The sequence below is a fragment of the Saccopteryx bilineata genome, chromosome 8 (assembly GCF_036850765.1).
Source record: "Saccopteryx bilineata isolate mSacBil1 chromosome 8, mSacBil1_pri_phased_curated, whole genome shotgun sequence".
Taxonomy (NCBI): domain Eukaryota; kingdom Metazoa; phylum Chordata; class Mammalia; order Chiroptera; family Emballonuridae; genus Saccopteryx; species Saccopteryx bilineata.
In genome coordinates, this window is record NC_089497.1 from 57,470,993 (window position 1) to 57,483,036 (window position 12,044).

Consider the following 12,044-nt stretch of genomic DNA (forward strand, 5'->3'; position numbering starts at 1 on the left):
AAGAAAGACATATAGCAAGCCGAGTGATTATAGTTCAATTGTTTTAAGGTTCTTAATGTTATTCAGAATGAGGGTAAAAGATGTTTATTGATTTTAGATTTTCTAAAGTTACATATGTATATTAAAATTTCTAGAATAACCATTAAAGAGAAACAAAATAAAGAATTTTTAAGCCTTTAATAAAATAACAAGATGAGAAAATATAATCTAAAAGAAGTGTCTATGTTTAAAAATTAAAAAACCTTATTTCTAAATAACTCATGGGACAAAAAAAGTCATAATGAAAATAAAAGAAAATGTTAGAACGATAAAAAATATATATATATTAAAACTTTGGGGCCCTGGCCGGTTGGCTCAGTGGTAGAGCGTGGGCCTGGCGTGCGGGGGACCCGGGTTCGATTCCCGGCCAGGGCACATAGGAGAAGCGCCCATTTGCTTCTCCACCCCCACCCCCTCCTTCCTCTCTGTCTCTCTCTTCCCCTCCCACAGCCAAGGCTCCATTGGAGCAAAAGATGGCCCGGGCGCTGGGGATGGCACCTTGGCCTCTGCCCCAGGCGCTAGAGTGGCTCTGGTCACGGCAGAGCGACGCCCCGGAGGGGCAGAGCATCGCCCCCTGGTGGGCAGAGCGTGGCCCCTGGTGGGCGTGCCAGGTGGATCCCGGTCGGGCGCATGTGGGAGTCTGTCTGACTGTCTCTCCCCGTTTCCAGCTTCAGAAAAATACAAAAAAATAAAAAATAAAATAAAACTTGGGCCCTGGACCATTGGCTCAGTGGTAGAGCATCAGTCCAGCATATGGATGTCCCAGGTTTGATTCCCGGTCAGGACACACAGGAGAAGTGACCATCTGCTTCTCCAACCCTCCCTCCCCCTTTTCTTTCTCTCTCTCTTCCCCTCCCACAGCCATGGCTTGACTGGTTGGAGTGCATGGGCCCTGGACGCTCTGTGGAGCCTCTGCCTCAGGTGCTAAAAATAGCTCAGTTATGAGTTTGGCCCCAAATGGGCAGAACATTGACCCCAGACGGGGGTTGCCGGGCAGATCCCATTCAGGACACATGCATGAGTCATCTTTCTATCTCCTGTCCTCTCATTTGTAAGAGAAGGAGAAGAAAAACTTGGAAGAAATTAAAATAAAAACTGAAAGGAAAAATAAAACAAAACCGCTACAGTGCTATGTCAAGAAAATTTACAAACTCAAATTCTATTAGAAAAGACTGACAATGCAACAACCAACCAACTTGAGAAACTAGAACAAAAAGTCAAACAGAATAAACTCAAAGAAAGCAGGAAGTAAAAACACGATAAAAGGAGAAAGGGAGAAAAGATAAAAGAACTGAATCTGTCACTAACAACCAACTGACTTTTTCCGACTGTGTCTCTCATTTACTCTCCTAAGGAAAGATAAGATTGAGATGGTGGTGCAGTAGATAGAGCATCCACCTGGGACACTGAGGATCCAGGTTTGAAACCCCAAGGTCACTGGCTTGAGCGCAAGCTCACTTGGCTTGAGCATGAGCTTGCCAGTGTGAATGTGGAATCATAGACATGACCCCATAGTCGCTGGCTTGAGCCCAAAGATTGCTGCTTAAGCCCAAGGTTACTGGCTTGGCTGGAGCCCCCCAGTCAAGGCACGTATGAAAAGCAATCAATAGACAACTAAAGTGTCCCAAATACAAGTTGATGCTCCTCATTTCCCTCGCTTCCTTTCTGTCTCTATCTCTGCCTCTATCTCTTGCTTAAAAAAAAAATAAATCAGATTGCTTCTACCAAACATAATCTTTAATTGATATGTAGGCAATCTACACATTTATATTTAAATATGTACATAAACATGTATACACATATATGTATATGTATACATGAAAGCAAGGGGGCAGGGATGGCAGCACATGGGAAGGACATAAGAACACTTTTCAAAAAGAGATGGTTTATTGAAAATGCCATCTTTGAGGCCTTTGCTGGTTGGTTCAGCAGGAGAGCGTCATCTAGGGATGTGGAAGTCCCAGGTTTGATTTCTGGTCAGGACACAGGAGAAGTGACCATGTGCTTCATCATCCCTTTCCCTTCTCTCCCTCTCTCTCTCTCTCTCTCTCTCTCTCTCTCTCTCTCTCCTCCCACAGCCACGGCTCAAATGGTTTGAGCAAGTTGGCCCCAGGCACTGAGGATGGCTCCATGGCACTGCCTCAGGAACTGAAATAGCTTGGTTACTGAGCAATACAGCAGTGGACCCAGGTGGGCATAGCATCACCTTGTAGGGGACTTGCTGGGTGGATCCTGGTTGGGGGCGCATGCGGCAGTCTGTTTCTATCCCTCCCCCTACTCCTCACCCCTGCATCTCACTTAATTAAAAAAATAAGTAAATAAAATGCCATCTTTGAAATTGGCCACCTACTGGCAAGAGTGATTAAGGAAAAATAAAAGTGCAAATAAGTAATACTAGGAATGAAAAAGGGGCCACACTTAAATATGTTATAGACCAAAAAAAAAATCACAAGATATTAGGAATAATATTTTGAAATAAATATTAAACAAATAATTTCCTAGAAAAAAATAACCCAGCAAAACTGTTACTAGAAAATCAGAATGGCACTAATAACTATCAAAATTTTCAACCAGTAATATGAAATCATCCCTCAAAAAAAAATTACAAAAATCATGTTAAGTTTTACCAAATAAGCAATGATCCTTAGTCACAATACATAAAACCAATAAAGTACCCAGAAATATGAAGAACTTGTACAAATCAGTAAAAGGACAACCCAATACAAAAATGAGCAAAAATCTTGAGAGGGCATGTTACAGAATAGGAAACCTGAATGAGCAATAAATACATTTAATCTTATTATCATACAAAACTGCACATTAAAATCACAATAAGATAGTATTACAACCTTAACAATGGCAAAAATAAGAATACCAAGTAAGGATGAGAATAGAGATTAATTAAAACTGCTATATACTGCTGCTAAAAATGTAAATTATACAACCACTGGGAAAATAATCTGGTTCAGCAGTAGAGCGTCATCCAGGGATGTGGAAGTCCTGGGTTTATATATACACAAAGATGTGTATATATAATCTATGTTTTTTTTGTTTTGTTTTTTGGGTTTTTTTTAAGATTTTTATTTGTTCATTTTTAGAAAGAGAGACAACAAGAGAGAGAGAGAGAGAGAAGGGGAGAGGAACAGGAAGCATCAACTTCCATATGTGCCTTGACCAGGCAAGCCCTGGGTTTGTTTTTTTTTGTTTTTGTTTTTTGTATTTTTCTGAAGCTGGAAACGGGGAGGCAGTCAGACAGATTCCTGCATGCACCCAACCGGGATCCACCTGGCATGCCCACCAGGGGGCGATGCTCTGCCCATCTGGGGCATCGCTCTGTTGCAACCAGAGCCATTCTAGCGCCTGAGGCAGAAGCCATAGAGCCAATCTCAGCGCTCGGGCCAACTTTGCTCCAATGGAGCCTTGGCTGCGGAGGGGAAGAGAGAGACAGAGAGGAAGGAGAGGGGGAGGGGTGGAGAAGCAGATGGGTGCTTCTCCTGTGTACCCTGGCCGGGAATCGAACCAGGGACTCCTGCACGTCAGGCCGACGCTCTACCACTGAGTCAACCGGCCAGGGCAAGCCCTGGGTTTTGAACTGGCAACCTCAGTGTTCCAGGTAGATGCTTTATCCACTGCGCCACCACAGGTCAGGCTATAATCTATGTTTTTAACAGCACCCTTTATACTGGTAATAATCTGAAAATATCTCAATGCTCATCAAAAGTAAGATAAATTAGAGTATATTCATAAAAAAGAAAACTAGAGCAGTGAAAATAAATCTTAGCAAATACATAATGTCAAGCAAAAAATGCAAGTTGATTATACGCAGTATAATTACAACTTATGAATTTCAAGATAGGCAAAGTAAACAATATACTGATGAAAGATCTAAATATGTGGTAGAGTTTTATAAGAAACCAGGATTCTGGTTATTTCTAATGAGGAAGGCAAGGTAATGGGATCAGGTAAAGCCACATATTAGGCTTTAAAGAAACTGTTAATGCTTTTTCTGCACCTTTGTAATATATAAAACAACTGTTTAAAAATATTTCAGCATGTAGTATTTAAAATATAATAATTATTTCCTTCACTGGAATTTTTAGGTTTAAAGATAGTACCACTCATTAAAATTCATTTATAAAATACATATTCAAAAATGATTTTAGAATGCTAATAAATATTATAAAACCCTCTGTAACTACAGAACTAGAAATAATGAAGTTGAAAAATCCTACATGAAAGAACAGTTCTTTCTGAGCATGACCTATACACTAATAACAAAAGTAACATATAATTCATAGCAACAAAATATCTTACCTTTATAGGTGAAATATGAGAATGAGAAACAAATCCATGGACATTCTCAATTTCTGACAGGTTTTTCTCTGAAACATGAACCAGTTCTGGACCTATCACCTCACTCGTGATTTGTGGGGAAATGTGCTCTTGAGAAGGTGTTTCTTCATCACGGTACCGGTATTTCTGCAAAGTAATAAAAAAAAGTTACATATAAAGAAGTCCTGAGAAGCAAAGTGAATTCAATTCAAAGCATGGTTTTCATAAATAGCCAAATACTCAATAATACTGTATTTAAATAGAGGAAGTATGTTGTATGGTTTAACACATAAAGTCCACTTTTAGTCATGTCAATATTTAAATAAAATTATTAGATTATTAAAAATAGTTCAATTAAATTAGTCTGGTTTTCTTCTTCAAGTAATTTGAACAAAAATGAAAAAAAAATCAGTCCTTTCAAATTCAAACTAAATATTAGTCTATTAGGTAACAGTATTTATCTTTTATTTACAAAAGAATCTTTGTCTCTTACTATCTCTCAAACACACATATAATTCTATGAGTCTACTTTTAAAAGATTATCAATTTTTTAAGAGATGAAGGGAGAGAGAAAGAGGGGGAAAGAAGAGGGAGAGAGGGAGTGAGAGAGAAAGAGGGGGGAAAAGGAGAGGGAGAGAGAGAGGGAGCAAGGAAGGGAGAGGGAGAGGGGGAGGGAGGGAGGGAGGGAGGGAGGGAGGGAGGGAGGGAGGGAGGGAGGGAGGTAGAGACAGCATCAACTCAATATTCCATCTAGCTGTGCAACCCGATTACTTTTCATATGTGTCCTAGCTGGGGCTTGAACCAGTGTTGAGCCAGGCACTCAGGAACGAGCCAGCACCGTCGGGATCTAAGTGCCCTGGGGATCAAGTCAGCACCCTAGGAAATGAGCCCACACCCTTGGGATTGAGTCAGTGACCTGTGGATCAATGGTGACTGGGAGATAGAGCCCATGACCAAGGCTCTATCCACTGTGCCATCAGCCAGGGCATAGATTAACATAATTAAAAAAAACCCAAATCTACCTCACACCATACAAAAAAGTAAAAGATATCATAATTACAGTAAGTGGGAGAAAATAAAAGTGCATGTTTCTCAGATCAGGCTGGGAATGTGTATGCATAAACATAAAACCAAAACAAGCTAAAATATGCCCCCCCCAATAAACACACATAAAAAAAGACACAGTCAAGGTACAATAAAAAAATTAATTTATAACAAAGAATGTCACTACAAGCTACTTTCATAAATCATTTATAAAATATAGTCAGCAGCAGATGACGTCAGAGTAATGGCGGGGTAGGAAGCGATACCGATAAATCTCCCCCAAAACTCAACAAGATCTTCAACCAGAAACAGAAAAACCTATACTTGGAGCCTCCAGATGCTTCGCAATACACCCAAAGGTATGGTTGAGTGAAAAATTGGCTAAATATATAACCAAACCCCGAAGGAAATAGGGAGTAAGAAATGCTCCGCCTTCCTCACTAACCTAAACAGGGCGGCTTTCACTGGTAACTGTGAATATAGAAACTGAGGCGGGCAAAGGGGGTGAATAGATCCAGGCCGCGGCACAAACAGCTGAATCAGGCTGTGGCACGGAGATCCAAGCCGAGGAAAAACTGATCCTGTGGCAACCCGAGCAATACAAGCTAACACTCGCACCAAACCCAAACAAAGAAAGACAAACGGAGCGGCCATTTTACCCGGTCTCCTGATAGGCGTGCGCGCAGTTAGTGGGCGAGAGATTTCTTCCTAGGCCCCGGAGGTGGGTGCCCGTGTTGTCCCACGGAGAGGCAGGGTCAGAGGCCTTCCTGTGGGCCGAGGGCAGAGTCTCTGGGAAGCCCCAGCGCCCTGGGAAAGCCACGCACGAGAGGGAGCGAGAACTAATTCCAACGGTAGAGATTTTCCGTGCTGGAGGGGGTTTCACCCAGAGGGAAACGCGGCTGGCCTCATATCCTGGTTTGCGCGCGCAGATAGTGAATGAGAGATTCCTCCGAGTGTCTCGGCAGTGCGCGCCCGTGTTATCGAACAGAGGGGCAGAGTCAGGGGCCTTTGTGTGGGCCAAAGCGGAATCTCGGGCCGCCCCAGCGCCTTGCAAAAGCCGTGCACGGGGACGGAGCGAGAGCCAATTCCAACGCTGCAACTTTTCCATGCGGTTGGGGGTTTCACTCAGAGCGTGAGACTGCTGGCCGGATATCCTGGTCACAGACAGTGAGTGAGAGTTTCCTCCAAGCGCCCCAGAAGTGGGCGCCCGCCTGTGTTACCGGACAGAGTGGCAGAGCCAGAGGTCTTTGAGTGGGCGGAAAGCCCGCCTGATTATGCTAGCAGCTCTGACTGACTGAACCTTACCCAGAGCCCTGTGCTGAGTGGAAATAGAGTGGGGAGTTGCCAGCTCTTTGAGCCTCTTACTATCCAGGCAGAGGCAGCAGCAACCCCATAGCTGGATTATCAGGCTACTAATTGAGGAAGGAAAGACTAGGAGAAAGGCTCCAGGAACAGGGACTCTCTCACTGTCGGAGCCTATAAATGCTAATGAGCCTCGACTGCCAACGAGACTAAAGCACAATACATGACATTGCCATAGAGACTTATCAACTGCAAACCTCTACCTGAGTGTGCCAAAGGGACAGAACCCGGGGTACAGAGTCACCGACCAGGAAGAGGGAGAGAAAAGAAAAAGCAAAAAGATAACCTCTCAAAATCAAGAATAATCTGCAGACTTTATAACCTATCCCATTTTATTATATTTGTTCGTTTGTTTCTCTTATCTTCATTCTTGATACTTTTTTTCCTCCTCCAATTTGGCCGATTAACTCTCTGCCGGTCTTACTCTCTCCTCTCCTTGAACTACACTACCCATAAGTATTACATCTCCCATTATCTTCTCTCTTCCCTTCCTTTCTCTCTATGAGGGTTGCACTCCAAAACCCTTAACTCTCTCTCTCTCTCTCCTTTCTTTTTTCTTCTTTTAGTGGTTCCCTCTTTTTTTTTCTCTCTCTCTTTCTTTTCTCCCTCTATATTAGTTTCTTCCTTTCTCCTTTACATCTCCTCTCATTCAAACCTCAATAACAAACAAATTATCTTATCTGGACTCAAACTTATGTTTGTGGCATTTTGGGAGTTTTTTACTTCACCTTTTTAACTCACTAGCAGTGCTCCCATCCCTGGCTCTCCATATTATCTAGTTCTTGTTCCACTAAATACAATAGTAATTTTTTAATTTGTCCCCCCATTTTTCCGTTTTCCTCTTATTCCTCTCATCATAACTCTTAGACAACCAACACCTAAAAGCAAATCATTTTATTCTTGACCCAAATTTTTTCCTTATTTGCTTTTTGTGGGTCCATACGCTCTTTTTTTTTCCTTTTTTTTTTTTTTCCCCTTTATTACTTTTCCCCAATTCAGGCCCTCCATCACAGGCATTGTTTGTTATAATTCACAGTTCACCACAAGATTTTCTCAAGAAAGAGGGGAAAGGAGAGGAGAGGAAAAAAGGAGGGGGGAAATAATTTCCTTTTTTAAAAATTTTTATTTTATTTTTTTCTTTATTTCATTATTAATTTTTTTTAAAAAAAACTCTTCGATTTTTTATTTTTTTATTATTTTTTAATTTTTTTTAACTTTTTATTCTTTATTAAATCTCATTAATACTATCAACAAAACCACCCTCAGATGCCATTAAGGAAGAGAAAATCGAATATCATGGATACAAAAGAAAGAGAGGTAACACAGCTAGATGAGAAAAAATCTATGAAGAAAAAATTTAACATATTGGAAACCTTGGAGCTAAATGACTGAGAATTCAAGATAGAAATCTTAAAAATCCTCCGAGATATACAAGAAAACACAGAAAGGCAATTTAGGGAGCTCAGAAAACAACTCAATGAACACAAAGAATATATGTCCAAGGAAATTGAAACTATAAAAACAAATCAAACAGAGATGAAAAACTCAATTCACGAGCTGAAAAACGAAGTAACAAGCTTAGCTAATAGAACAGGTCAGATAGAAGAGAGGATTAGTGAAATAGAAGACAAGCAACTTGAGGCACAACAGAGAGAAGAAGAAAGAGACTCAAAAATTAAAAAAAATGAGATAGCCCTACAAGAATTATCTGACTCCATCAAAAAGAATAACATAAGAATAATAGGTATATCAGAGGGAGAAGAGAGAGAAAATGGAATGGAGAACATACTCAAACAAATAATAGATGAGAACTTCCCAAGCCTGTAGAAAGAAATAAAGCCTCAAGTTCAAGAAGCAAACAGAACTCCGAGTTTTCTTAACCCCAACAAACCTACTCCAAGGCATATCATAATGAAATTGACACAAACCAACAGCAAAGAAAAAATTCTCAAGGCAGCCAGGGAAAAGAAGAATACAACATATAAAGGAAGGCCCATTAGATTATCATCAGATTTCTCAGCAGAAACTCTACAAGCTAGAAGAGAGTGGACCCCAATATTTAAAGTCCTGAAAGAGAGGAACTTTCAGCCACGAATACTATACCCATCAAAGCTACCCTTCAAATATGAAGGAGAAATAAAAACATTCACAGATACAGAAAAGATGAGGGAATTTATCATCAGAAAACACCCACTCCAGGAATTACTAAAGGGGGTTCTCCAATCAGATACAAAGAACAAAAAAAAACAGAGCCACAAGTAAAAGCTCCAAGAAGAACACAATACAACCAAATTTAAACTGTGACAACAACAAAAAGAAAGAGGGGGAGAAGATGGAGATTAACAGTAGTAAAGGACGATGGAGTGCAAAAGTACTCACAAAATAGTTCACTACAATGAACAGGGTAGGGACCCTTTTCATTACTCAAAGGTAACCACCATTGAAAAAACCACCACAGAAGCACATGAGATAAAAAAGATAGCAACAGAGGAAAGATGTATGGAATACAACCAAATAACAAGATAGAAAAACAAAAGAGAAGGATCAAACAAGACACAAAACTAACAGAAAGCAAGATATAAAATGGCAATAGGGAACTCACACGTATCAATAATTACACTAAATGTAAACGGATTAAACTCACCAATAAAAAGGCACAGAGTAGCAGAATGGATTAAAAAAGAAAATCCAACTGTATGCTGCCTACAGGAAACTCATCTAAGTAACAAGGATAAAAACAAATTCAAAGTGAAAGGCTAGAAAACAATACTCCAAGCAAATAACATCCAAAAAAAGCAGGTGTAGCAATACTCATATCGGATAATACTGACTACAAGACAGGAAAAGTACTCAGAGACAAAAATGGCCATTTCATAATGGCTAAGGGGACACTGAATCAAGAAGACATAACAATTCTTAATATATATGCACCAAACCAAGGAGCACCAAAATATATAAGACAGCTACTTATTGATCTTAAAACAAAAACTGACAAAAACACAATCATACTTGGAGACCTCAATACACCGCTGTCGGCTCTAGATCGGTCATCCAAACAGAGAATCAATAAAGACATAGTGGCCTTAAACAAAACACTAGAGCACCTGGATATGATAGACATCTACAGGATATTTCATCCCAAAGTGACTGAGTATACATTTTTCTCCAGTGTACATAGATCATTCTCAAGAATTGACCATATGTTGGGCCACAAAAACAACATCAGAAAATTCAGAAAAATTGAAGTTGTACCAAGCATATTTTCTGATCATAAAGCCTTGAAACTAGAATTCAACTGCAAAAAAGAGGAAAAAAATCCCACAAAAATGTGGAAACTAAACAACATACTTTTAAAAAATGAATGGGTCAAAGAAGAAATAAGTGCAGAGATCAAAAGATATATACAGACTAATGAAAATGACAATACGACATATCAGAATCTATGGGATGCAGCAAAAGCAGTGATAAGAGGGAAGTTCATATCACTTCAGGCATATATGAACAAACAAGAGAGAGCCCAAATGAACCACTTAATTTCCCACCTTAAGGAACTAGAAAAAGAAGAACAAAGACAACCCAAAACCAGCTGAAGAAAGGAGATAATAAAAATCAGAGCAGAAATAAATGAATTAGAGAACAGAAAAACTATAGAAAAAATTAATAGAACAAGGAGCTGGTTCTTTGAAAAGATCAACAAAATTGACAAACCCTTGGCAAGACTTACCAAGGAAAAAAGAGAAAGAACTCATATAAACAAAATCCAAAATGAAAGAGGAGAAATCACCACGGACACTGTAGATATACAAAGAATTATTGTAGAATACTATGAAAAACTTAATGCCACTAAATTCAACAACCTAGAAGAAATGGATAAATTCCTAGAACAATACAACCTAGACTGAGTCAAGAAGAAGCAGAAAGCCTAAACAGACTTATCAGTAGAGAAGAAATAGAAAAAAACATTAAAAATCTCCCCAAAAATAAAAGTCCAGGCCCTGACGGCTATACCAGCGAATTTTATCAAACATTCAAAGAAGACTTGGTTCCTATTCTACTCAAAGTCTTCCAAAAATTGAAGAAGAAGCAATACTTCCAAACACATTTTATGAGGCCAACATAACCCTCATACCAAAACCAGGCAAGGATGGCACAAAAAAAAGAAAACTACAGACCAATATCTCTAATGAATACAGATGCTAAAATACTAAACAAAATACTAGCAAATCGAATACAACAACATATTAAAAAAATAATACATCATGATCAAGTGGGATTCATCCCAGAATCTCAAGGATGGTTGAACATACATAAAACGGTTAACGTAATACACCATATCAACAAAACAAAGAACAAAAACCACATGATCTTATCAATAGACGCAGAAAAGGCTTTCGATAAAATACAACACAATTTTATGTTTAAAACTCTCAACAAAATGGGTATAGAAGGAAAATATCTCAACATGATAAAGGCCATATATGATAAACCATCAGCTAACATCATATTAAATGGCACAAAACTGAAGGCTTTCCCCCTTAAATCAGGAACAAGACAGGGTTGTCCACTCTCTCCACTCCTATTTAATGTGGTACTAGAGGTTCTAGCCAGAGCAATCAGACAAGACAAAGAAATAAAAGGCATCCATATCGGAAAAGAAGAAGTAAAGGTATCACTTTTTGCAGATGATATGATCCTATACATCGAAAACCCCAAAGAATCCACAAAAAGACTACTAGAAACAATAAGCCAATACAGTAAGGTCGCAGGATACAAAATTAACATACAGAAGTCAATAGCCTTTCTATATGCCAACAATGAAACAACTGAGAACGAACTCAAAAGAATAATCCCCTTCACGATTGCAACAAAAAAAATAAAATACTTAGGAATAAACATAACAAAGAATGTAAAGGACTTATATAATGAAAACTATAAATCATTGTTAAGGGAAATCGAAAAAGATATAATGAGATGGAAGAATATACCTTGTTCTTGGCTAGGAAGAATGAATATAATCAAGATGGCTATATTACCCAAAGCAATATACAAATTTAATGCAATTCCCATCAAACTTCCAATGACGTTTTTTAAAGAAATAGAGCAAAAAATCATCAGATTTATATGGAACTATAAAAAACCCCGAATAGCCAAAGCAATCCTAAAGAAAAAGAATGAAGCTGGGGGCATTACAATACCTGACTTCAAACTATATTATAGGGCCACGACAATCAAAACAGCATGGTACTGGCAGAAAAATAGACACTCAG

At 39.2% G+C, this 12,044-nt stretch overlaps 1 protein-coding gene across 11 annotated transcripts in view; it reads right to left on the reverse strand.

Annotated features, from left to right (window-relative positions):
* Window positions 1-12,044, reverse strand: part of DLG1 (discs large MAGUK scaffold protein 1) — a 304,845-nt gene that overhangs the window by 201,059 nt on the left and 91,742 nt on the right. For all 11 annotated transcript variants that reach the window (XM_066240954.1, XM_066240950.1, XM_066240949.1 and 8 more), the window contains exon 5: window positions 4,354-4,518. In XM_066240954.1, coding sequence (XP_066097051.1) covers window positions 4,354-4,518 — 165 coding nt within the window. The remainder of the gene's footprint in view (window positions 1-4,353; window positions 4,519-12,044) is intronic.